General features: G+C 36.3%; 1 protein-coding gene and 1 long non-coding RNA gene across 3 annotated transcripts in view; both read left to right on the top strand.

The window, feature by feature from the left end:
* Window positions 1–5,618, top strand: part of LOC107587724 (uncharacterized) — a 12,010-nt gene extending 6,392 nt beyond the window's left edge. Inside the window, exons 2-3 of the long non-coding RNA XR_001609500.1 lie at window positions 4,667–4,669; window positions 5,608–5,618. This is a non-coding gene — a long non-coding RNA (uncharacterized lncRNA). The remainder of the gene's footprint in view (window positions 1–4,666; window positions 4,670–5,607) is intronic.
* A 3,044-nt stretch (window positions 5,619–8,662) lies between these two features.
* LOC107587661 (noelin) overlaps window positions 8,663–22,429 on the top strand; it is a 27,207-nt gene continuing 13,440 nt past the window's right edge. Inside the window, exons 1-4 of one of the 2 annotated variants that reach the window (XM_016275520.1) lie at window positions 8,663–9,140; window positions 15,527–15,676; window positions 15,829–15,984; window positions 18,411–18,630. In XM_016275520.1, the coding sequence (XP_016131006.1) occupies window positions 9,075–9,140; window positions 15,527–15,676; window positions 15,829–15,984; window positions 18,411–18,630 (592 nt within the window). In that variant the 5' untranslated portion in view covers window positions 8,663–9,074. Of the gene's footprint in view, window positions 9,141–11,520; window positions 11,932–15,526; window positions 15,677–15,828; window positions 15,985–18,410; window positions 18,631–22,429 lie in introns of those variants that run through there. The other variant, XM_016275519.1, reaches the window with a different exon arrangement.

Raw genomic sequence — 22,429 nt, 5'->3', positions numbered from 1 at the left:
AGCCTCTTAAAGAAGAAGTTACAGGTCTGTGAGAGCCAGAAATCTTGCTTGTTTGTAGGTGACCAAATACTTATTTTACAGAGGAATTTACCAATTAATTCTTTAAAAATCCTACAATGTGATTTTCTGGATTTTTTTTCTCCTTTTGTCTCTCATAGTTGAGGTATACCTATGATGAAAATTACAGGCCTCTCTCATCTTTTTAAGTGGGAGAACTTGCACAATTGGTGGCTGACTAAATACTTTTTTGCCCCACTGTACTTTATTTTAATGAAAATTATAATAAAAATAACTCCGATAAACCATACATTGTCAAAATCGTGTGTTTATTAGTCACGCGGAATCAATAAAAGCAGTTAAATATTCTGTTTATCCAGCTACCGCTATAGCATTTCTTGGGTTTCTTCTGCAAGGCGTATTTGGAGTTTCAGCGCGAGAGCGCCCTCTGGCCTTTGGATGGAGATTTACTGCTGATCACAGAACCGTGCTTCACTGAAAGATACGAATGACAATCGCAGCTTCTGTCGAATCGCGATTTCGATTCAATTTGGATTTATCGTGCAGCCCTAAGCAAGCAGTTTCTTTTTTTTGAAGTACACTACAAGTGCACATTCAGCACAGTTCAGTTTCTTAAGGATAATCTTGCTGTGTTATATGGACTTAAATATTTAAAAAGCTTTGCATCAAATCCATTATTTGTCTCAGTGACTTTTCTCCTGTTATACTTTATGAGATCCTGTTAATTATGTACTGAAAAATGGGAAAAGTAAGGTACTCTGAAAAAAGAAAAGGGGTTTCTTTCTCTTTTTGTGAGGAACTGACTTAGCATGAAAACTCTGCCAATTATATACAAAGCTACGGCTGTTTGACACACACCACTCTGACACCCACCTTGGTCCAAACAACCTGTCTCAGGCTATTTTAACCTCTTTTAATGCTTTTACAGAGCAACAAGAGAATTGAAGTATTCAGGAGAAGTGGGAGTATTGAACTAGACTTGTTGTTTACACTTGACTTGTGAGAGGATTGTAAGTGAAAGCTTCTCATCCTTCATCCCTGCAATCTATTCACACAACACAATTCTGGTGTTCAGAACCTTCAAAACCTAGGATAATTGGCTGCGTCGCAAGCTACCCTGGACTGTGCAATATAAAAATTATGTACTGTTCAAAACAATGCAATTTGCTGGTTATGTTAAGGCTGATGTTTAATTTTGTATAGTTCTGTGCTCAGACAAAAAGAAACACAGGTTGCTCCTTTTGTTCCTTAAAATTCTTATTTCCTTCTTCTAAAGTGTTGATAGCTCCCAGGCTTTTAGTAAAAACACCACTGGGGCATGTTGTACTCATGGAGTGTTTTATGATCAATTTTGACTACAACACAAAGTCTCTGCTGTCAAATCAAAGCTAAATGTAATTTTGCGAATGCAGCTTTGTTTATGCCTTAACTCCTCTTCGATCCATGTTTGAGTCCATAAAGGCAGACACAATATTGCTGGTTTCCTCTGTTTCCTTTTTATGTCTCTCAGCGTTTCTTCTTTAAACTCTTGTGAAATGATGGGGGGTCTGTGCTTGTGCTGGCTGGCTGCTGTGGTTAGCTTGTTTAACAGCTTCAAGGCATATGCGCTCCAGTGAGCTATTTCTTAGATGAACAACTGACAGGCTTGTTCACACCCTACAGTACTGTCAGTCTAGAACATAGCAGAGTCATTACCTGAGATTAAACACAATCTATCAACCGCCTGTGGAAAATTATAAAGTCTGAAGCAGACTTCACAGATGATTCAATAGTCAGAGTTTAAAAGTTAACTTTTTTGATTGTAACTTCCAAAAGTATTTGTACCTTTGATAATAAAGCTGCAGTTATTGTGGGTAAAAAAAACGCGGTGGCAGATACTCCAATTTTATTTTGTGTAGCGCTTTTCAAATTATATATTTTTTTCTGAAGCAGCTATACAGAAAATAATGACGTTTATAATATCTTGATATTTTCATGCTGTCACATTTAGCAGATCAGAGACTCATTCTAAATATCGTTTTTTTGTACAATAACTTGTTTTCACAAATAAAAAACAACAGCAAATTAAATAAAAAATACAATACTAAACACCCCCCACATCAACATACGAGAGACATATGCTTTACATACAATGTTAAATCAAATAAACATATACAGAATGTATCTTTCAACATTCAATGACAGCATGTAATAAAAAGGTAAATAAGTCAGCAGGATAGCAAAACCCCAGCAAAAAGTCAGTTCTGATCAGCGTGGAGGTTAGACCAGCCGCAGTCGAGCCCGCGGGGAAGAGAGAGGGCGAACCGGCAATAGAATGCCACCGCTGAATTCCAGGGGTCGTCTCGAGCATGGGCAGAGAGGAATAGGACAAAACTGCTGTGGAGAGACAGGCCTATGAGTAGCAAGAGCCAAGGCCGGGAGCCGACCAGAGTTCTAGGGAGGAAGGAGGGTAGAAAGAGGAGGGTGACAAACACAGGAACGCCAGACCAACTAGACTAGACTTGACTAGACAAAATAAAAATACGATTCAGACAAACACAGCATGGACAGAGACGATCTAAGCTGCTGCACAACATGATACGGACTGGCACAAGATAGCATTCAAGAGGGCCAGATAAAGGGAATAATAATGAAGACAAAACGAGGTGCAGGTGAGAAGGGAGAATTAGCTAACAGGGATAACGAGAGGGGCGGGGTGAACACCAGGATGACAGCAGAGCACATGGCAAGCCGTCAAAATAAAAGGCCATGTGCTCCATCATAACAAAGCCCAAGTAGACCCCACCGAAATCGTGACACTGTTGGGGGTTTATCTTATCATTTACGAGCCACACATAATAATTTGCATGCCAGCTTGATCTGAAGACGTGACAATCCACTGTCCTCTTTACTCATTCCCAAAATAAAAAACCAAGGGTCTTTCTCAATAATGCAATTCAATATACATTCAAGCTTTGCTTTAATCTTATCCCAAAAGTGGCTTATCAAAGCGCAAAGCGCAAAACCAAAACATGTGAGAATGTGTACCCAAACCAGATTACATTTAGGGCAGACTGGTGAATGCTTCGGGTTAATCTTAGAAAGTACATAAGGAGTACAATGTATACGGTGCAGTATTTTAGTTTTTAGTTTCTTGTGTAAACTATGTTTCATTCTAAATGTCTAAATGTGGTCAGTTCAGTTAGGTCACACCTTCTGCAGATCATGCATTTTACCCTATAAAGTCTATACTGTATCATATTTGATAGGCAAATTAAAATATCAACATGATCAAAACGTTGCTGAATACACTACATGCCTTCTTCCTTCTGATTGATAGTTTATACTTTTTTTAGCAAGAAAACGACCTTTTAGTATAATTGTAAAAATGTCCCCCTTCCCCCAGTTAAAATTTGAGTATCAAATATGATACAACAAGCTTTTAAAGAATTTATATTCGTAAATCTCTCAATCATAATTTTATTGCATTGCATTATTTGTTTGCCCCACACAATCAAAAAAATTAAAATAAAAAATCTTGCAAAGACATATTATAGTGAGATAAAGGCCCGGTTTCACAGACGGAGCTTAGAGTAAACCAGGATTAGATCAAATTTCAATTAGGACATTTAAGCAATTTTTATGAACGTGCTTAGAAAAATAAAACATTACTGGTGTGCATCTTGAGACAAAACAAAGGCACTGATATTAATTTTAAGATCAAAGTCAGTGCAAGTTTCTTTCAATTGAAAGAGCTCTCAGACTTACATTTTAGTCTAGGACTAGGCTTAAGCCTTGTCTGTGAAACCGGGGGATAGAGAGACAATTTATATGTATATGCATTTAATGTAAGTAGTCTGCTATATTGTTTTAAAGATCTCATTGATTTACAATACTAGCTTACAGAATTTAACTTTTTGGCCATATAAATATCAGCAACAACACCAAACTGAATATTTTTGCTTAGTTTGGGCCTATGAATAAAACTGAGGGTTTTCTTGCTCCTCAAGTATGAGCTCCATATTGTCCTATATCATACTATGTAAGCCATAAAAGCCTGGTGTATCAAATATGACACACACAAAAAAATGCTATTTAGATTGTTTAGATTTAGACATATTTAGATGTTTTGTTGATTTTTGTCTTAAGTTTCGAAAAACAGTTCCACTTAAAAAAAATAGCATTAAACTGAAAATGCTGTAACCCACCCTTATGTTGCTCGAATCCCAAGTGATGCATTTCCTGGGGAAATAAAAAATCAAAGCTCCCATTTCCATGCAATAAAAAGTGAATTATGATCACTGGCTGTCAAGTTCATCTGCAATTATGTTTGGTTTACTAAAGATTTGAACATGGGTCCAATGGATTTAAAACTAAATCTGTGCCTCTCACATCTTTATGGAAGACAGTTTCTGCCTCGGAGTGAAAAAGGTGACTTTATATCTCCCAAATGTGAATTTATACCTCACAGTGTGACTTTATATTTCACATTTGTGACTTTGTTTCTCATAAATGCAACTTTACATCTCCCAATGTGACTTTATAGCTCACAACAATTGCGATTTTCTTGCTTGCAAAGACTTTTTTTTTGCTTGTTTGTTTTGCTGTGAGTGAAAACAAGCTTTCATACATCCTACACTTAATTGAGGGGTTGTATTAATTAATTTAGTTAGTTAATGTTTTATCTCATTTAAGGTACCAATTTAGCCAGGTCCGGCACTAGTTCCCCCTCAAAATACTATATACACATAAAAATGCCTGTCTGAATGTCTTTGATGTGCTCCTAAAACTTGCTATTCTGCTTCTTTACATTTAGCAATGTCAGGGTGTCTGCGGGGTCTTAAAAAGTATTAAAAGTTGATAAATCAATTTAGAGAAAATTAAGGTCCTTAAAAAGTATTAAAAAGTCTTAAATGCCATTTTCCAAGGTATTACATTTTGTATCATCTTTTCTTTATGTATATTTGTCGAATAGTGGGGTTCTGTGTATTTTATTTATGGAATCCCGCAAGATTTTACTTCATCTGTTACGGCGCTCACTGACTGACTGCGCCGCTTCATGATAGTGCGGGACTTGTTGATCCCACTCTCGCTGAACTTCTGACCATTACGTGTTTCTTGGGTTGCATTGGTTAGTCACTCAATTAATCATCTTGTGCTTCGTTCGCCACTTCTGAATTATGTTGTATTGATAAGGAGTTATCACAAAGTAAGTCTTACAATCAATATATAGTAAATGTAAGTTAAAGTGTCGCCGATGTAACCGGTTAAAACTTGGAGTGGCGATGAGGTCTTAAAATGTATGGAAAGAGTCTTAAAAAAGGTCTTAAAAGGTATTAAATTTAACTCCATGATTCCTGTATATACCCTGAATGTCAAACTCATTCATTTCCACCTTAACACAATAGTACAATGTTAAAAAGCCAACCAATGCTATGAGGCTAATTCAAAAAGTCAAGCTCTCAACCTAACCAGCACCTCATCATCTGGGAGAAGTTGCATTAATCTGCTCTTTAGTAAATTGCCAGTGCCTTCATGTTCTCAGCAGCAGTGCACTGTGGGTAAGGAAAGGAACCAGAGTGAGGTTCTTGTTTGGTTACTGGATTAGAGTGAGGCAGATGGCCCCCACAGTCAGATCTGGACTGCCATCCTCCTCGTCTTGGCAGCAAACATGACAGCCTACGATTCCATATAAGTCATGGCGCATTTGGAACCGCGTGTACGTGTTGAGTTAACGGAAAGGTTTCGATGACTAATTTAGATTTGCAATTAAAATTGGAGATACTGTGAATGAGCAGTCAGTGTAGAAAGACCTTATAAATATTAAAGAGGCCAGTTAGTCATTCTTAAATATAACAAGTTCACTTCTTGTTATTTCCAGCAAGCAAAAGTCTGAACATATGGAGGTGCTATCTGTTTCCCTGAAGAACAGCGTAATGAAGGCAAAGTTCTTTTTAAAATATTGTTATAGTATTATTATGGAGCCTATTTACTACAGGAACAGGAAATAAGCTCAATAAGAACTTATAAGAGGGATCAAAAGTAGCAGACTCTGATTTTGATTAAAGGGATAGTTCACACCAAAATGAAAATTCTGTCATCATTTACTCACCCTCATGTCACTCCTATCAGGGTTCTGTCACTTCAATCTAGTTTATTCATGGTTTTGTGACAGAGCCCTGACTCTCCCATCTTGTCGTGTTTTTATGTGAGCGTGCGACTTCGAGTGTGCTTCGAATGTGAAGTGCAAGTTCGCTCGGGCCATGTGCTCTTCTGTCTGCGTGTGTTGTGTCTTGTGTAGCACGCGGTTCGTGTTCGGCCGCGTGCTCTCGTTGTCTTGTGGTGTTGCACGCAGCTCGTGTTTTCAGCTGCGTAATTTCATGTTATGTCTTGTGCTGTGTAGCACGCAGCTTGTGTTTTTCATTGGCTGCGTGCTTTCATGTTGTCATGTCTTGTGTGAACATGCGGCTTATGAGTATTCTCAATAGCTGCGTGTTCGTGTCTTGTTTTGCTTCTGTTTGTTTTGTGTGAGCACATGGCTTTTGTCTTTGTTTTCTGTGTGCCATGTGCTCTCATGCCAATTGTCTTGACCCCACCCATCTTGTTACCTGATTATTGGTTTATTTGCCCCACCTGTCTACCCTCGTTACCCTCCTCATTTGCTCCCTATTTATTCCCCTTGTGTTTGCAGTCTTGTGTGAATTTGTTGTTGTATCAACCCTGTGTCTGGTCTAGTGTTGTTTTTGGTGGCCTGTTTTAATTTTAGTTTTAGTCTAGTCTTTGTGTGAGACTTAATTTTGTTTGGTTTTCGTCTTCTAAATCAGTGTTTCCCAACCTTTCTTTAGTCGCGGCACCCTTTGGAAATTTTAACAAATTTGTGGCACCCTACAAAATTAATTTTGTCACAATATTTGAATTTCTAACTTCAATATGACAATTCGAAAAGTACAGATATTCAGTACAACAGGGAAGAACTGCAGAATACACTGTCATACAGATATTTTTAATATTATAAAAAAAATGTGTCCATCAATGGTGGCAATCAGTAGGCTAATTTCTAAAGAAGAGACCAATTTATATGACATTAAAAATACATTAAAAAATGTAGGTTTTTATTCATATGTAAACATTGTGAGATAGCTAGTTATAATGGTAATTTCTAAAAGGCATCAATCAATGTCCAATCTGAAAAATAATGAATGTTCCTCTGTGTTCCACTGAGCTATGATTAATCTACAAGTCCAACATTATATAACTCCAAACATTCAATTCTACTTTTCCTTTTACACAAACACGTTTGAAGACTTTTGTGTGTTAACATATGATTTTATAAAAATCTCTTTGAAAAGAAAAGACAGATTATGGCAGCAGATGCAAAGGTATCGAAAAGAAACAAAAGCACTTTGTTTATTTTCACTGATCTCAAAATCAAAAAGAGAAAGAGACTGAAAAGTGGGACATCTCCCCAAGCTTGTCTCAAAACCTCTCAAGGGCTTCGTTTTGCCTAAGCAGGAAGTCTATTTATGCATTCATTTATAAGCCTGCTTCAAGAATTTGCAGTGGAAAACAAACTGTTTGCTAGAGACACTGATATAAGTCCCTGTTGCGAAAGCACATTTATCTTATTGGATAAATTTGGTATCTACTATAATATTGGATAAAAAACAATATATACAGTATATATATATCCACAAATAGAGTTGTGTTCTTATCCCTATGCTAACAAGCACAATTTGATGCAGGTGGGCTCCCCTAGGGTCTCCTGCATCATGGACTGTCTTACACTGACAGGCAATGGTTTGTGAAGCTGCATGTCAGAGTTTGTGTCAGAAATGGTAGTGAGCAGCCTTGGAGCACCTCAGGCTAACCCTTCACACAACACATGTCCTATATATCACTAGTTCACACTACCTGCTGAAGTTTTGCAACAATCCATCCACTGCCGACTGCATAACAAATGGAGACAAACTATGGATTCATGGACCCGAGATTCCACACAGACAAAACAGCCATGATGTTCAAGTCAAGCTATGCAGTATTTTCTGAAGCTGTTCAGGTCTTTCAACATGTGTAGCATGATAAAATAAATCTCCAGGCTGGAGTGTTTATTTCTGCGCTGTGGTACACTAGACGGCTAACATCAATACTATATAATCCTGGATTCACACATCTATCCATCTGTCTAGTCCAGTGGTTCTCAATCTTTTTGACTCCAAGGCCACAACAATATTCAATTGCCCAGTGATTAAAGACATAATTTGACATAATTTGAAAAATATATAGTCATAAAATATATATAAAAATGCCTAATGAATTGTATTTTTTTATTATTAGGTTGGTGGGATGTCTCTTATATGAATATTTGTGAATTATGTCATAGATATTATTATTATTATATAATTAACTCAATTACTTAAGTTCTAATAGTTCTAAATGACCATTTTTTTTATTTAATTAATTAATTAATATTATTATTAGTGGTGGTACCCAAGGAGGACGCGGTCTCCATGGCAACCTCGCCACTCCTTTTATTATCCTTATAGTTCAAAGTCCTGGCACTTGTGCTGTGAACTCTGCTGTTTCACGCGCACGCTGAGAGCTCGTGCAGTGATCGCAGATTATGAGCGCGCTCTCCTCTCAGCTGCTCACGCTGCTCGCGCCGCTCAGGTGCCTCTGGTTTTTGAATTTCCCACGCCAGTTCGTGTCACATCCGGTTCAGCACCACTGCTTGGCCCCGCTTCTCAAATTTTCTGCCCACACCTACTCTCTCGTATTAACCAGCCAAGTTTGTCTAGTGATGAAGTAATAATTTCGCCGCTTTCGTGCTCATCCCTTCATTCGCGATCGGATCGCCGGTCCACCAAGAAAGAGGACGAGGAGGCGTCGAGAAGCTGAGATTAGATAAATATGCAAAGAGGCGGCTCTGCAAACCATTCCAATCTCATTTGTCCGTTATCTTGGCGCTGAATTAAAACATATACGTACGTTCAAGAGGAGCATCTACTAGAGCCGGACAGCTGCACAGAAAACAGCTCTGCATGTGATATCTTCGGATCAGCTGGCATCGGCGGCAGAAGATGCAGCCTGCAAGCAAGCTCCTGAGTCTCACCCTCCTTGTACTGATGGGCACTGAACTCACCCAAGTAGGTTTATAAACGCCATTTTCAGCGCGCATCTCGGAATAATTAGGCAGATATGCTCAGAATAAGCCGTTTTGTGTATTATCATAAGGGCAGATTAATCTATTGGGCAGCAGAGAACGGGATAAACTAATATGATTAAACCTCATTTAGAAGAAAATCACAGCGGGGATTCTCTTTTCTAGAGCTTTCATGCCACATGGCTAGAGGGTTTATTTTAATAATAACTTTTATGTAGGTTTATAGGCTTTATTGTTGGTGATTATGAATGTGTTCACAGAGTAGCTAATAGTTGACAGTTTTAGTAGTTGAAGATAAATGCATCTTGGTACCAGTGAAGTCTCTGTTATTGCGAGTGTGAGAGTGATCATCAGTATCATTTTATCATTTGTATGAGTATCCCTATTCAAGTTAAAACACTCCAGGGCTTGTGCAGTGTATTCTCATTATCCACACTCTGTGATTGTCTCTGACACTACAATCTCACTTTGAAGACAAAAATAGCAAGTAAATTGCTTTCTCCACACTCCACACTGATGCTTTCTCTTCAGTAACTAGTTTTTCTGTACGCCTTGACATTAAATCTCTGTTGGTGAGTTAACCAAATGGTAACATTTCAGCTTTACTGAAGGGACAAGGTCATTAGTCTTAATGTACAGAAAACTTAATATTGCAAATTTAATTAATTTCACCTCTTTAATGTATTTTCCATGGATTGGTTTGTGCAAGAAACAAGGGTTGGTTAAATTTATTAGTTTTTGTCTTTCATGGGGCATTTTATTTTACCTTAATACTACAAGTAGCTAATAAAACAAGTTAAAAGGTTCTAGTTCATTATAGAACTGTGAGTTATTGGATAATTCATTTAACTATATCAGTCATCTTAAATTACAAATCCCAAATTATGAATCACTGAAAAAAAAATCAGATCCAGTCTAATTTAATAAAAATCCAGGTTGAAACAAAATTGATATTGTATCCTTCCTATTAAGTTAACTATGGCATTAGATGCACTTCATATTATAGCATGCTAATAATTTCATAAGTAAAACAATATTAAGTAGTTTCACATTCAATTCTATAAAATTGCGCAAAATTTTCATAAATATGCTTGGCCTGCACTGGAAGAAAACGTTTCATGTGCAAATCAGTGATCGATTAGATATTTCCAAGATATTTATGTGTTAGTGCAGGTGAAAACAAGTGTTGCTAGTCAAAAATTTTAAAAAAGAGGAGAACATGGATGTTGATTAAATCTTGAGTCTGTCTGTGAGTGCTAATATGTCAGTAGTTCATTAAGAACGTGTCTATGGTTATATATATATATATATATATATATATATATATATATGTGTGTATATATATATATATATATATATATATATATATATATAATATGGTGCATGGTTGGGAAGGGGGTGTTGGAGGTTTGATTGGAACTTTTGTCCCAAAAAAATGAGAAGGTAACCTGTACTGCCCTCTGTTGGCTAAATAATACCATGGCATGCTGCTGAGAGATATGCATACTGCATACTGTTAATGGTCTATCCCAGGGTTTCTCAAATCTTGCCCTGGAGGGCCAATGCACTGCAGAGTTTAGCTCCAACCCTGATCAAACTCACCTACCTGTGATTTTCTAATGATCCTGAAGACATTGATTAGCTTGCTCAGGTGTGTTTGATTAGGGTTAGAGCTAAACTCTGCAGGAAAGTGGATCTCGTGGGCCAGATTTGAGGATCCCTGGTCTATCCCATCAAAACTCTCCTGTTCAGAAGTGACTCATAAATAGCACTCATAAAGCACTCTGTTTTAGACTGTGCATAACTGAGTTATCCTTTTAATCTAACATATGTTGATATCTCAGAGTTTAATGAAATGCTCAGAGAGCATTAACAATCATAGTTACTTTAGAGAACATAAATAATATGGTTACTGTACTGCATGCGGAAGAGAGCCTGTAGATGGCCGATGAGCCAAAATATTACACAGCTCGCGAATTATTCAAGGGGGTCCACTTTACCATAACCAGTAAATAATTTTCGTCTCGCGTAACCCAATGTAGCCTCCAGCTTTTGTACATACTGTCACGTTGTTTGGATTTTTTATTTTTTATTTTTTGCAAGGGTATGACTTCAAACATCGCTTACTGTTTTGAAGGCACTTCTACATTTACAGTTATTGAGAGCAGAGTAGGCTACACGGTTTTGTCTCTTAATACCCGTTTTAACTATTGCTGTCAGTGTAGGTATTGTGAGAGCACGGAAAAAACTTTGTATGTGTTCAGTGATTTAGTATATTCGTGCGTCAAGCGCCGCGAGGTTTGTGATATTTATGAATATTTCACCAGTATAGCGGGTGGGCGGAGGCGGAACCAATGAGATGAGATGCTCTGCTGAGCTGCCGTCATTATTCGCGTGAAGAGAGTAGACAGAACAGCACTCTTATCATAAACCGAGAGAGCTTACAAAGCTTATAAAATTATAAAGTTCAGTATAGGATAGTGCGAGTAGAAATGCCCGAGATGAATTCATTTACACTGGGTGCTTTACAGAAGCACATCACCTCTGTCAGCAGCGCAGGTTACCAGCACAGTTCTCCACTGGAATCTGTATAATGAAGGTTACTGGGAAAGAGGAGAGCAGAGATGTCGGTGCCTTTGCTGAAAATTGGAGTAGTGCTCAGCACGATGGCGATGATCACCAACTGGATGTCGCAAACGTTGCCCTCACTAGTAGGTTTGAATAGCACCAAATTAAGCGTGGCACCTCCGGGTGTGCCGGACCGGAGCACGGGCGTGAGTTTCCTTCTTTTTGTTGTTCATGAGCTGCGAAAAACATGTATATTATTTATACGTTATACATTTAAATACTATTTAAATAATGTAAATTAGAAAATGAAAAAATGATGTTGTTCATACAGTACTCTAAAAACATCCATTCCGACTGCGAAATGTATCACCTGTGTGTTTTTACATTGTACCATGTCAATATCATGGTTTTTGGACATGTGCTGTACCATGGTGGTCCAATACTATTCTCTGAAGTGCCTTGGAGTACCATGTAAATATTATAGTATATAAATATTATTATATAATTATTCAGTCCTATAGATTGAAGTAGCATATATCCTGTGATATTACAGTAGTATCTGATGCAGTGAAAATATTTATAATCGTTTTCCTGTCTTTGATGTTAATTTAGATTTTGGTATTGTGTAATGATGGAAATTTTGCTGTGCTGTAGTCAAAAAAAAAAAAAGTATGATCTCAAATAAGTGGACCTATTCCTGTTTTATGTCACTGCATGATTCATGTAGTGTAGCAACACAAAAGGTGGCAAATAATGACAAAAAGGTTATAAACTAAATAACTTTTTATTTTTACGTTTTTGGCAACTTTTGCACAAGAAAGCCAAAATGCATTATCATTAGTTCAGTGTTTCTTGTTTAAGACATCATTGTATTTATCAGAAGGTATTTTTTGTAGAACGAGGTAGTAGGAACCAGCTGGTTGGAGTTGACCTAACAGTGACAGCGTGTGATTCATTTTGATAGATATCCAATATTATGCAGCTTTTCCAATGGGCAAAAACCTTTGTGTTCTCTTTGTTCAAACTAAATGTGTCTCAGCGGGGAGATTATTGACTTTGACGTGACGTGTGACATGTAGCCAAGTATGGTGTCCCATACTCGGAATTCATGCTTTGCATTTAACCCATCCAAGTGCACACACACAGCAGTCAGTAGTGAACACACACACACACACACACACACACACCGTGAACACACACTCGGAGCAGTGAGCAGCCATTTTTTGCTGTGTGGAGCATTTGGGGGTTCAGAGGGTCTCACCTCAGTCGTGGTATTGAAGGTGGAAGAGAGCACTGGTCATTCAGTGCAGTCCCCCCTCCCCGACTCTCTAACCATTAGGTTAGACTGCACTGCCCCCACACTATAAACACAAGTGTGTTGTTTAAAGTCTTGAGTAATTTTTATTAGTCACCTGCTATCTTAGAAATCCTGTGTTGAAATCAGTCCTAATTAAATCACTTGATTGTGAGCAAGGGAAATATACAATCTTTTCTCTATTTATTTTTCTTATATAATATATGTGTTCACTATTTTGGTATTGTGATAAACTCTGTCCTTAAACAATAAAAAAAAGAAGATTTTATTATAATCTGAATTCAGCATTACAATGCCAGCAGATTTGCAAAGATGTTCCTTCGATTTAATAAAAAGTGCTTTCTGTCCGCACTGGTTATGAATATGGATTATTCATTAGATTACTCGGGATTAGGACAAGACATACAAAAACACTCACTCTTCCAGATGGCTCTTTTATGTAAAGCCACTGGGTCGTAAAATCCCCTTTGAGAAAAGACCATTTAACATCAAAGCGCCAACTATGAAAATCCTTAAAGAGCAAGTCATATGGTCTTTTAAAGTGTCCTAATATTGTGTCGGAGTCCCCTACAACAGGTTTAAATGCATCTAAGGTCAGAAAACATTGTAATTTTCTCAGAATATACATTTAATATTAGAGTAATTTGCCAATGATTTCGGAGCAAACCCCTCCCTTCCATAAACTTCCTCTCCTCTGATTGGTCAGCTGACCAAGCCTTTTGTGATTGGCACAGAGAGAAGTCCTTGAGCAAGGTGAGCGCTACTGACAAAGCACCTTTACATAGAACAATAATATAGTGCTCCAATCCGTTCTTATAATAATGACATAAAATACAAAAACACTTATGCAAGTGAATTGTGCCCACAGCTAAAGTTTAGCTGCTAAACGTGCTAACGTGACTAACTGATGAAACAATACAGTTTGTAAACCAAAATATGTCTACTGTAATGTTTGAAGAACGACAGACAAAAGACGTTGTCTCAACTTAACTCGTCTCTCCCGCATTAACCCTATAGCTGCCGGTGCAGCAAAATAAACAGCAATTTCACAATGATTATAAAGTCTGTGTGCTATACTACATTCTTTATTATTAAACGAAGTAATTAGAACAACGTCAGTCTACATTAATCGACACATTCTTTGGAAATAGTGGGTTCACAGCGAATTATCTGAACTACTTCAGTAAGACAGTAATATCGTGCTTTACCTGGAAACCTAAAGCAGCACTAGGCGTACATCACACATTAGCACAAACACTTGATATTTTGAGCACTCAATTGAAAATTTACACATAACGTATCAATCGGACTTACAGGTTGTGGTTCGGAGAGCTTGTTAGCCCAAATTAAGAAGATTAGAAGCCAACGAAGATAAAAGCCCAGATTAGAGAAGCAGTCCTTGGTAAAATGACATGCACACAACAAAAGGTTCGAATTGTATTTCTGTGGTATCCTTGAACAGCATCTTCTCAACATGATGTAAACACACTAACTAGCGGAAGTGTTCGTGGGCAGGTCAGACTCTGTTCTTATTTCGCGGGCAGGCGGGGATTATGCAAATGTGTTACCCAGTGACATATACCGGTAACAGGCAAAAGATTCAAAAATATGACGACTCCTTAAGGCGATTCAGAGTCGACTCTCTCTTTTGAGAGACAATATCTTTATTTATCATGCACTTTTTTGATTAACAACTTTGCAGATTGTTTTCATTTAAGGATAGCTACGTTATAAACTGCAAAAGAGATATTTTTCAAAAACCCATATGACTCGCTCTTTAAAAAACCTGTGTTTTGTCAGTATATATTGACCACTAATACTCTGTTCTGCATCTGATGGACTAGGAGAAACAAAATGTGAGCAGGGGAAATGAAGTAATACAGAGAATAGCTTAAAATATATATAGATTTTTTTCCTGACCTAGTTGGAACTCAGTACATCGTTCATATATATATATAACAAATATATTATTGTGATAATATATAATATAAAATCATATAATAATATTATTATTTATTTTGTTATATATTTATATAATTTTTATACTTTGGGAAAACAATTGCATACGGTGTGAAACATTATTGATTTGTTTATCATTTTCATTTCATTCTGAAACTCATGCTTAGATTAACATCCCCAATTACAAAACCCTTGTCTATATGCGCCAACTAAATAAAGTTGGTGACATATTTACTTCACAGAATAAACATTTCATAAAGCACAAAAAACCAAATGCTCATGTCCAAGGCATTAAAAAGCAATCCATAAATGTATGATTATTGCAACAGAAAACTTGCACTGGCATAACAGTTTCCATCAACTGGCCGATAATTCTGTCACTCTGACCCTTGTGTAGAGTTCAGATAATTAACCTTCCCAAAGACTGCAGTGCGAGAAAGAAGAAAACTGTTACTAAGCTGCTTCCTATAAAGCACATCCTGATCAGTCACTGACCTTTTTTCCTCTTTGTTTTGCCCCTTGCCCAGGTGCTGCCTGCTAACCCAGAGGAGTCATGGCAGGTGTACAGCTCAGCTCAAGACAGTGAGGGCAGGTGTGTGTGCACTGTTGTGGCTCCTCAGCAGACCATGTGTTCACGGGATGCCAGGACCAAACAACTGAGACAGCTCCTGGAAAAAGTAACCTTTGAATATAATCCACACACATATCTACACAAAGACTTACCGACAGAATGCACAGCTCACTGAATGCCTCTCATGAATCTTTTCAGCAAGGCTGTCACTCAACACAGCTTATTCTTCTTCTCTGATGTTCTCTTTCTGTCTCTCAGGTTCAGAATATGACTCAGTCCATCCAGAATCTTGACCAGAGGACCCAGAAAGACTTGCAGTATGTGCAAAGAATGGAGGTGCAGTTGAGAGGCCTGGAATCCAAGTTCAAACAGGTGGAGGAAAGCCACAAGCAGAATATCGCCAAGCAATACAAGGTGCGTACAAATACATGAGCTCATCCAGATCAGTGTGCTTATTCCATTGTCAATGTCATATTTCATTTGTGACCGCATACAACATGTCTCATTTACCAAAATTTTAACTCACTTATTTAATTGAGCTCCCAATTACGTTAACAAATCAATTTTTGAGAAAACTAGTGAGCATATTCATTTTCTGTACATTTTCAAGCAAAGTGAGCTCAGAATATTTGTTATGAATGATTTTGTCCTCCTGAGTGGATGCCACGGGCATTTTCCCCACAAGAAGTGAATTACAAAACATGATTCATTTTGGCGACATAGCATCTTTTCCATCTTAGCCATTGTTAGCTGTCTGACATCAATTGCATCTGCATGCTAATGAGACTGTTGCTATTTTGCTAAATGGAGGCGCAGTGATTTTGTTGCACATTGCAATTTGTAGTGTGTGTATCGAGCTCCCAAAGCGGCATAGATTTTATAGATCAGTCTAGCACTGTCTCTTAGCTATTTTGGCATCATCTAGCCCTTCAAAGACTTTTAAACAAAAATAGTGTATTGAGCGTTTTGTTCTAATCAAACTGAATGTTACGGTCAGGAATGTGGCACCTCTTGTTCATTTACCAAGTAAGAAAACTACTCAAAACATTTTATGGCTTGACATTTAAACATTTATTACATGAAGCCATCAAATATTTGGATGTAGTCACTGGAAAAGGTCATCTTATACACCATCATTTGATCTTTATACCCACATGGGAGTCCATATGATGAATGTTTTCAGAAGTTCAGGTATACACAGAGCATATACAAACATGGCATTTTAGCCGAAATAGGAATACATATAGAATTTGATGGAATTATGGGACCAGATGAAAAAGGAAGTTTTCTTTGTTTGAACAAGGGAGATTTAAGGCTTATTGATCCCAGTACAATATAATATCATGTAAGCCTTTCATATACTGTATTTGGAATCATTAATTTGTATTATTATTAATATTATTATTATTATTACTAGTTTTATTCAACAATTAAATTGATCAAAAGTGACAGTAAAGACATTTATAATTTTACAAATGATTTTTATTTCAATAAATGCTGTATTTTGAACTGTCTATTAATTAAAGAATCCTGAAAAAAATGTCTAACAGTTTCCACAAAAATATTAAGCAGCCACTCTTTTCAACATTGATAATAAAAAATAAAGGTTTCTTGAGCACCAAATCAGTATATTAGAATAATTCCATATTAGAATGATTTCTCATGTGACACTAAAGACTGGAGTAATTCAGGTTTGCCATCATAAAAAGTTATTTTAAATTGTAACAATATTTATAATTTGTTCCCACAACTTATTCATTTGTTTATGTGTACTAGTAAATCATGACCACATACCACATAATAATTCATTTGTGTTTTAATTATATCAAAATGAGGGAACAATTTAGTACAACACAGCTACGATTTACTAAAATGTGGGAACAAATTAAGTTTTGGGAACAATATTTTATTAGTGGCCTCAATTTAAGTCAAACAAGGAAATGGAGTAATAAAACAAGGGAACAAATTCTTAATTCTTGGCCACAATAAATATATATATTTTTTTCTGCGTGTCACGTGCAGAGCTACGTACATAAGACAATTCTTTAAAAAATATTTAAAAAATCGTACTGGCCCTAGACTTTTGAACGATAGTGTATGTATAGTTTTAATAACTTGCTATTAATATTATGTTCTTTCTTCATCTATGCCCTTCATCTATCTACTTGTGCAAATAATTTCAAGCATGTGTTTGTGTTAGTTCATCCTATCAAATTATTTTAAAAATAAAATGCTGCATTATTTCTGTACAAAAAGCTGTATCTGTGAAAATGTATGTGTTAGAAAGGCTAGCGAGTTAGTTATTCAACCAAATTTCATTTTCTTGCTTGCAGGGCTAACTTTATTAATTAAATCAAAGCTGCAGAGGCTGAAGAACAAGTTCAATGCCATTGTAATCAACTGGTCAACTGATCGCATCATTCAGTTTATTTTAAATACAAAGCACCTTTGAATTGTGTTTGCAGTCTTTTTGTGCATGCCACTATTGCAGCCTTCCATGAGTAGATTTTCTTATGTTATGACATCTCCATGTCTATAATTCAGATTTATGCACATTTGGATATTTCGAAACAAGGGAAACTATTGTTGTATGTGAAGCATGTAACCATCGACACCTTGCATTTTAAACATTGAAAAATAAAGAGAGTTTTTTTCAAATTTTTGCTGGTGTACTGAGAACTTGTTTTATACCACGTTGAACTCTACATCTGTTTGCTAGGCACACTCGTAGAGTGAATTATGGTAGAGTAGGCAGAGAGGGCAAGTGTAGGGCAAGACAGGTGTTTGGACGCAATCGTTGCACACATGCCTACTGAACCAAGCCTATTTTAACCTTTCAGGCCATAAAAACGAAAATGGAGGAACTTAGGCCAATGATACCAGTGTTGGAGGAATACAAGGCCGATGCAAAATTGGTAATGCAGTTTAAAGAGGAGGTCAAGAATCTGACATCAGTGCTAAGTGAACTGCAGGAGGAGATCGGGGCCTTTGACTACGAGGAGCTTCACAACAGGGTGTCTAATCTTGAGGAGAGGCTTCGTGCATGCATGCAAAAATTAGGTAGGATGAGTTTGAGCACAAACACAAACAAATTTTATATTTCATTTCAAAATATTATATATGACAGTGCACAAGAAAATCTTATTTTTGTTGTTATAACACACTTTAGTATGCAATATAATTTTTTACTAGTTCATATTTTTTGAATAACAAAAATAGGCCAGAAAAAGACACTATAAAAATATATTGGTGTTGCTTTTATACAGTTATATCAGGAAATTAAAGACTGCACAAATAAAGGCACACTTCACTTTTTTTTTCTTATTAAAAGAATAATTCACCAAAAATGAAAATTTGCTGAAAGTGTACTCACTCAAGATGTAGATGGGTTTCTTTCCTCATCAAAACAGATTTGGAGAAATTTAGCATTATGTCACTTGCTCACCAATGGATCATCTGCAGTGAATGGGTGCCGTCAGAGTGAGAGTCCAAACAGCTGATAAAAACATCACTATAATCCACAAGTAATCCACACAACTCCAGTCCATCAGTTAACATCTTGTGAAGCAAAAATCTGTGTTTTTAATAAACAAATTCATCATTAATGTTTTATGTGCTTTATACTGTTGTTTTTGGCCAAAATATGAGTCCATAATCTATAATAATGCTTCCTCCAGTGAAAAGGTCCATCCTGTTGTCCTCTGACATCAAAATCCACCAACATATTATATAACTGTTTTCCCTTCAAACGGTGTTTGATCTGTGCATATTTCTCTCCTGATTCAGATGAGACAACTTTTTTTTCTTTTCTTTTTACTGAAGAAGGCAATATGGATAAAGGACTTATTTTAGCCGGAAATGACTGTTTGAAGTTCAACATTTCTTAATAAAGAATTTGTTTATTAAAAACACACAGCTTTTCAATTCACAAGACATTAATTAATGGACTGGAGTCGTGTGGGTTACTTGTGGATTATTGTGATGTTTTTTGGATCAGTTGTTTGGACTCACTCTGATGGCAGCCATTCACTGCAGAGAATCCATGAGCAAGTGACATAATGCCAAATTTGTCCAAATCTGTTCCGATGAAGAAACAAACTCATCTACATCTACAGCAAATGTTCATATAAAAAAATGGCACATTCATGGCACATTTGAAATAGATAACATAGTGTAGCCTCAATATTTATTGAAATTGCAAATTCAAGGATGCTTCTCATTAAACACATTAGTCCTAACTCTATGAATGATGATTTAGCAAAATACAAAACACTGTAATTTATTGTGCTGCTTGGAGGCATTAGCATGCTGAATTTAAACAACACAACATATACAACAACTTCTTTTATCCCTGTCATTTTCCCTGTTTGAAATGCTGTATCTCATCATAGCTAATCTGATACAGATAGTAGCAGCAGATTCAGATGTTGCCTTATTCTGAAGTGAGGAATGGATTTCATATGGAAGTTAGACACAGACGTGACTAATGAGAAGCTGCTGTGCTGTTCTCTCCTCTAACAAATGCCTTTGGGTCCACCTGAGCCATGGCATGAATTCATAGCAACTTTACAGGTTAATTAAATAACATGATCAAAATTCAGTATGACAGGGCACAGTCTCTGACACATCTCTGATTTATAAACAAATCCTCAGTTGAAAGAACATCATACGATTTTATCCAAAAGCAAAATGCACATTTTCACAGAAATCTTAATAACCATTCATACATTGGAATATAGGTCAGAAGCTCTGTGTAACAATAGAGAATTGCTCTTGCTTCTTTTTGGAGCATTTATTTTAGATTCAGACGAATAACAGATTTAGTACTCATGCATAATGCAAATGCAACCTCACTGTGATTGATTAAAGGAGGACACCATGCTGGGTTTTGGTGCTTAACAATAAATACCAAAAAAGAGCTGCAGTTTTAAGTTTTCCACTGAGCCAAAAGCTACATGCAGTGATAAAGAGAGCCATCTAAATATGATCATGGGATTCTATTGAAAGATTACTGCTCTCAGTACTTTAATCTCCTGGCTGCATGAATTTCTGATGCTGCATTTCGCAAGGGATTTAAATCACTGGGTGGGAGAAAAACACTGATGATTTGTTCACTGGTATAAATAACGTGGACTTCATTCATAGTTAGTATTACATTCATAGTTAATAGAGTTTTGAGAGAAGCCTGAACAAATTAGTTTGTGATTGTTGTCCATAACATTTCAAGCAGTTTCAGCTGTGTCCTGTGATGTGCCACCATTTATGTCCTGTTATTCTGTAATTATTATACAGTAAAACAGTAATACTGTGAAATATTGCATGTTATATGCTCAAGTAACATTAATTCTTATCAATGTTGTAAACAGTTGTGCTCTTTAATAGCTTTTGTGAAAACCGTGATACATTTCTGAGATTCTTTGATGAATAGAAAGTTCAAAGTACAGCATTTATTTGAATTTAAAAATATATATATATTTAAAAGTCTTCACTGTCACTTTTGATCAATTTAATGCATTCTTGCAGCATAAAAATATTTGCATAAATATCTTTCAAAAAAACAAACGATATTTCTGACCCCAAACTTTTGAACGATAGTGTATATTGATATATTTACATACATTCATGTAAAATTTTATCTAAAATCTTGATTTAAAAAGGCAACAACCATTTACAATTCCATTTATTTTCTTGGAAAGCTGCATATGTTATGTTGTAAAAGACAAATTCAGTTGATAGCTAAGCATAAAAATCATACTTTATCCATACATTAAGGTGAGTATTGGGTTTCTGCTAAGCTTCTCTAACAGGTTATTCCCTTACGCATAGCACAGTAGATTTCGCGAAAGAAAAGATGGGATGGGTTGGCAACATTTAATGCCATGACATTATGCAAATATCTGAGAAAATTACATAAACGTGTTATCTATGCAACAGTAGTCACACAGTAGCGATGTATGGCTGTGAACTTGCTTATATATGTGTTACTTGCTATATATTTCAACATAATTGCATCAGCTGTCAGTGTCAGAAGCATAGATCCTAGCCTTCAGTGCACTGTATATTCAGTTGTACAGTGGTGTATAAAGTACCTGAAAGCCATACTCAAGTAAAAGTACAGATATCTTACCAGAAAATGACTGGTATAGAAGTTGAAGTCACCGTTTAGAATAGTACTTGAGTAAAAGTCTTAAAATATGTGATATTTATTGTACTTAAGTATGAAAAGTATTTTTTAAATCTTAAACGTACTTAAGTATTGAAAGTAATAGTACAAGTAAATAAATATATATATATAAAAAATGTTCATACACAGCTTGAGTAGCAAGATTGTGTTCAGTTTTAACTCTTTCTTCCATTTCGTATTTTTGGGTAAGAATAAGAAGCACTTAATCTGGTACTTAGTGTCTTTCATTCCAACATAAGAACACATTTCTGGAATCTTCTGAAATAGGATTTAGATGTATTTACACAGTTTATGTATCTCAGAGGGGACATGGATGCATTTAAACTCCAGTTACAGATGCATAAATAGGCCCAATGTTTTGTTTTTAACATAAAATGTTGAATACTGATATTTAAAATAAATTAAAACATGAAAAAATTAGTCGAAATGTGAAATTAAAACCGCCAGTAGGTGGCAGCAAGTGACTGTCCATGAGTGAGTCATTGAGATTCAACCGATTCATTCAAAACGGCTGATTCATTCAGGAACAAAGCATTTGACTGTGTTAATGAGTGAATCACTGAATCATTTTTATCAACCGATTCATTCAAAAAGCTGATTCATTCAATAAGTAAACACCGTCCATTGCTCAGAGATGCAAAACTGCTGTGATCTTTGTTTGGAACTATTTTCGTT

The sequence above is a fragment of the Sinocyclocheilus grahami genome, unplaced genomic scaffold, assembly GCF_001515645.1.
Source record: "Sinocyclocheilus grahami isolate Dianchi unplaced genomic scaffold, SAMN03320097.WGS_v1.1 scaffold95.1, whole genome shotgun sequence".
NCBI classification, from domain to species: Eukaryota; Metazoa; Chordata; class Actinopteri; order Cypriniformes; family Cyprinidae; genus Sinocyclocheilus; species Sinocyclocheilus grahami.
This window is presented reverse-complemented; position numbering and strand designations above follow the sequence as displayed.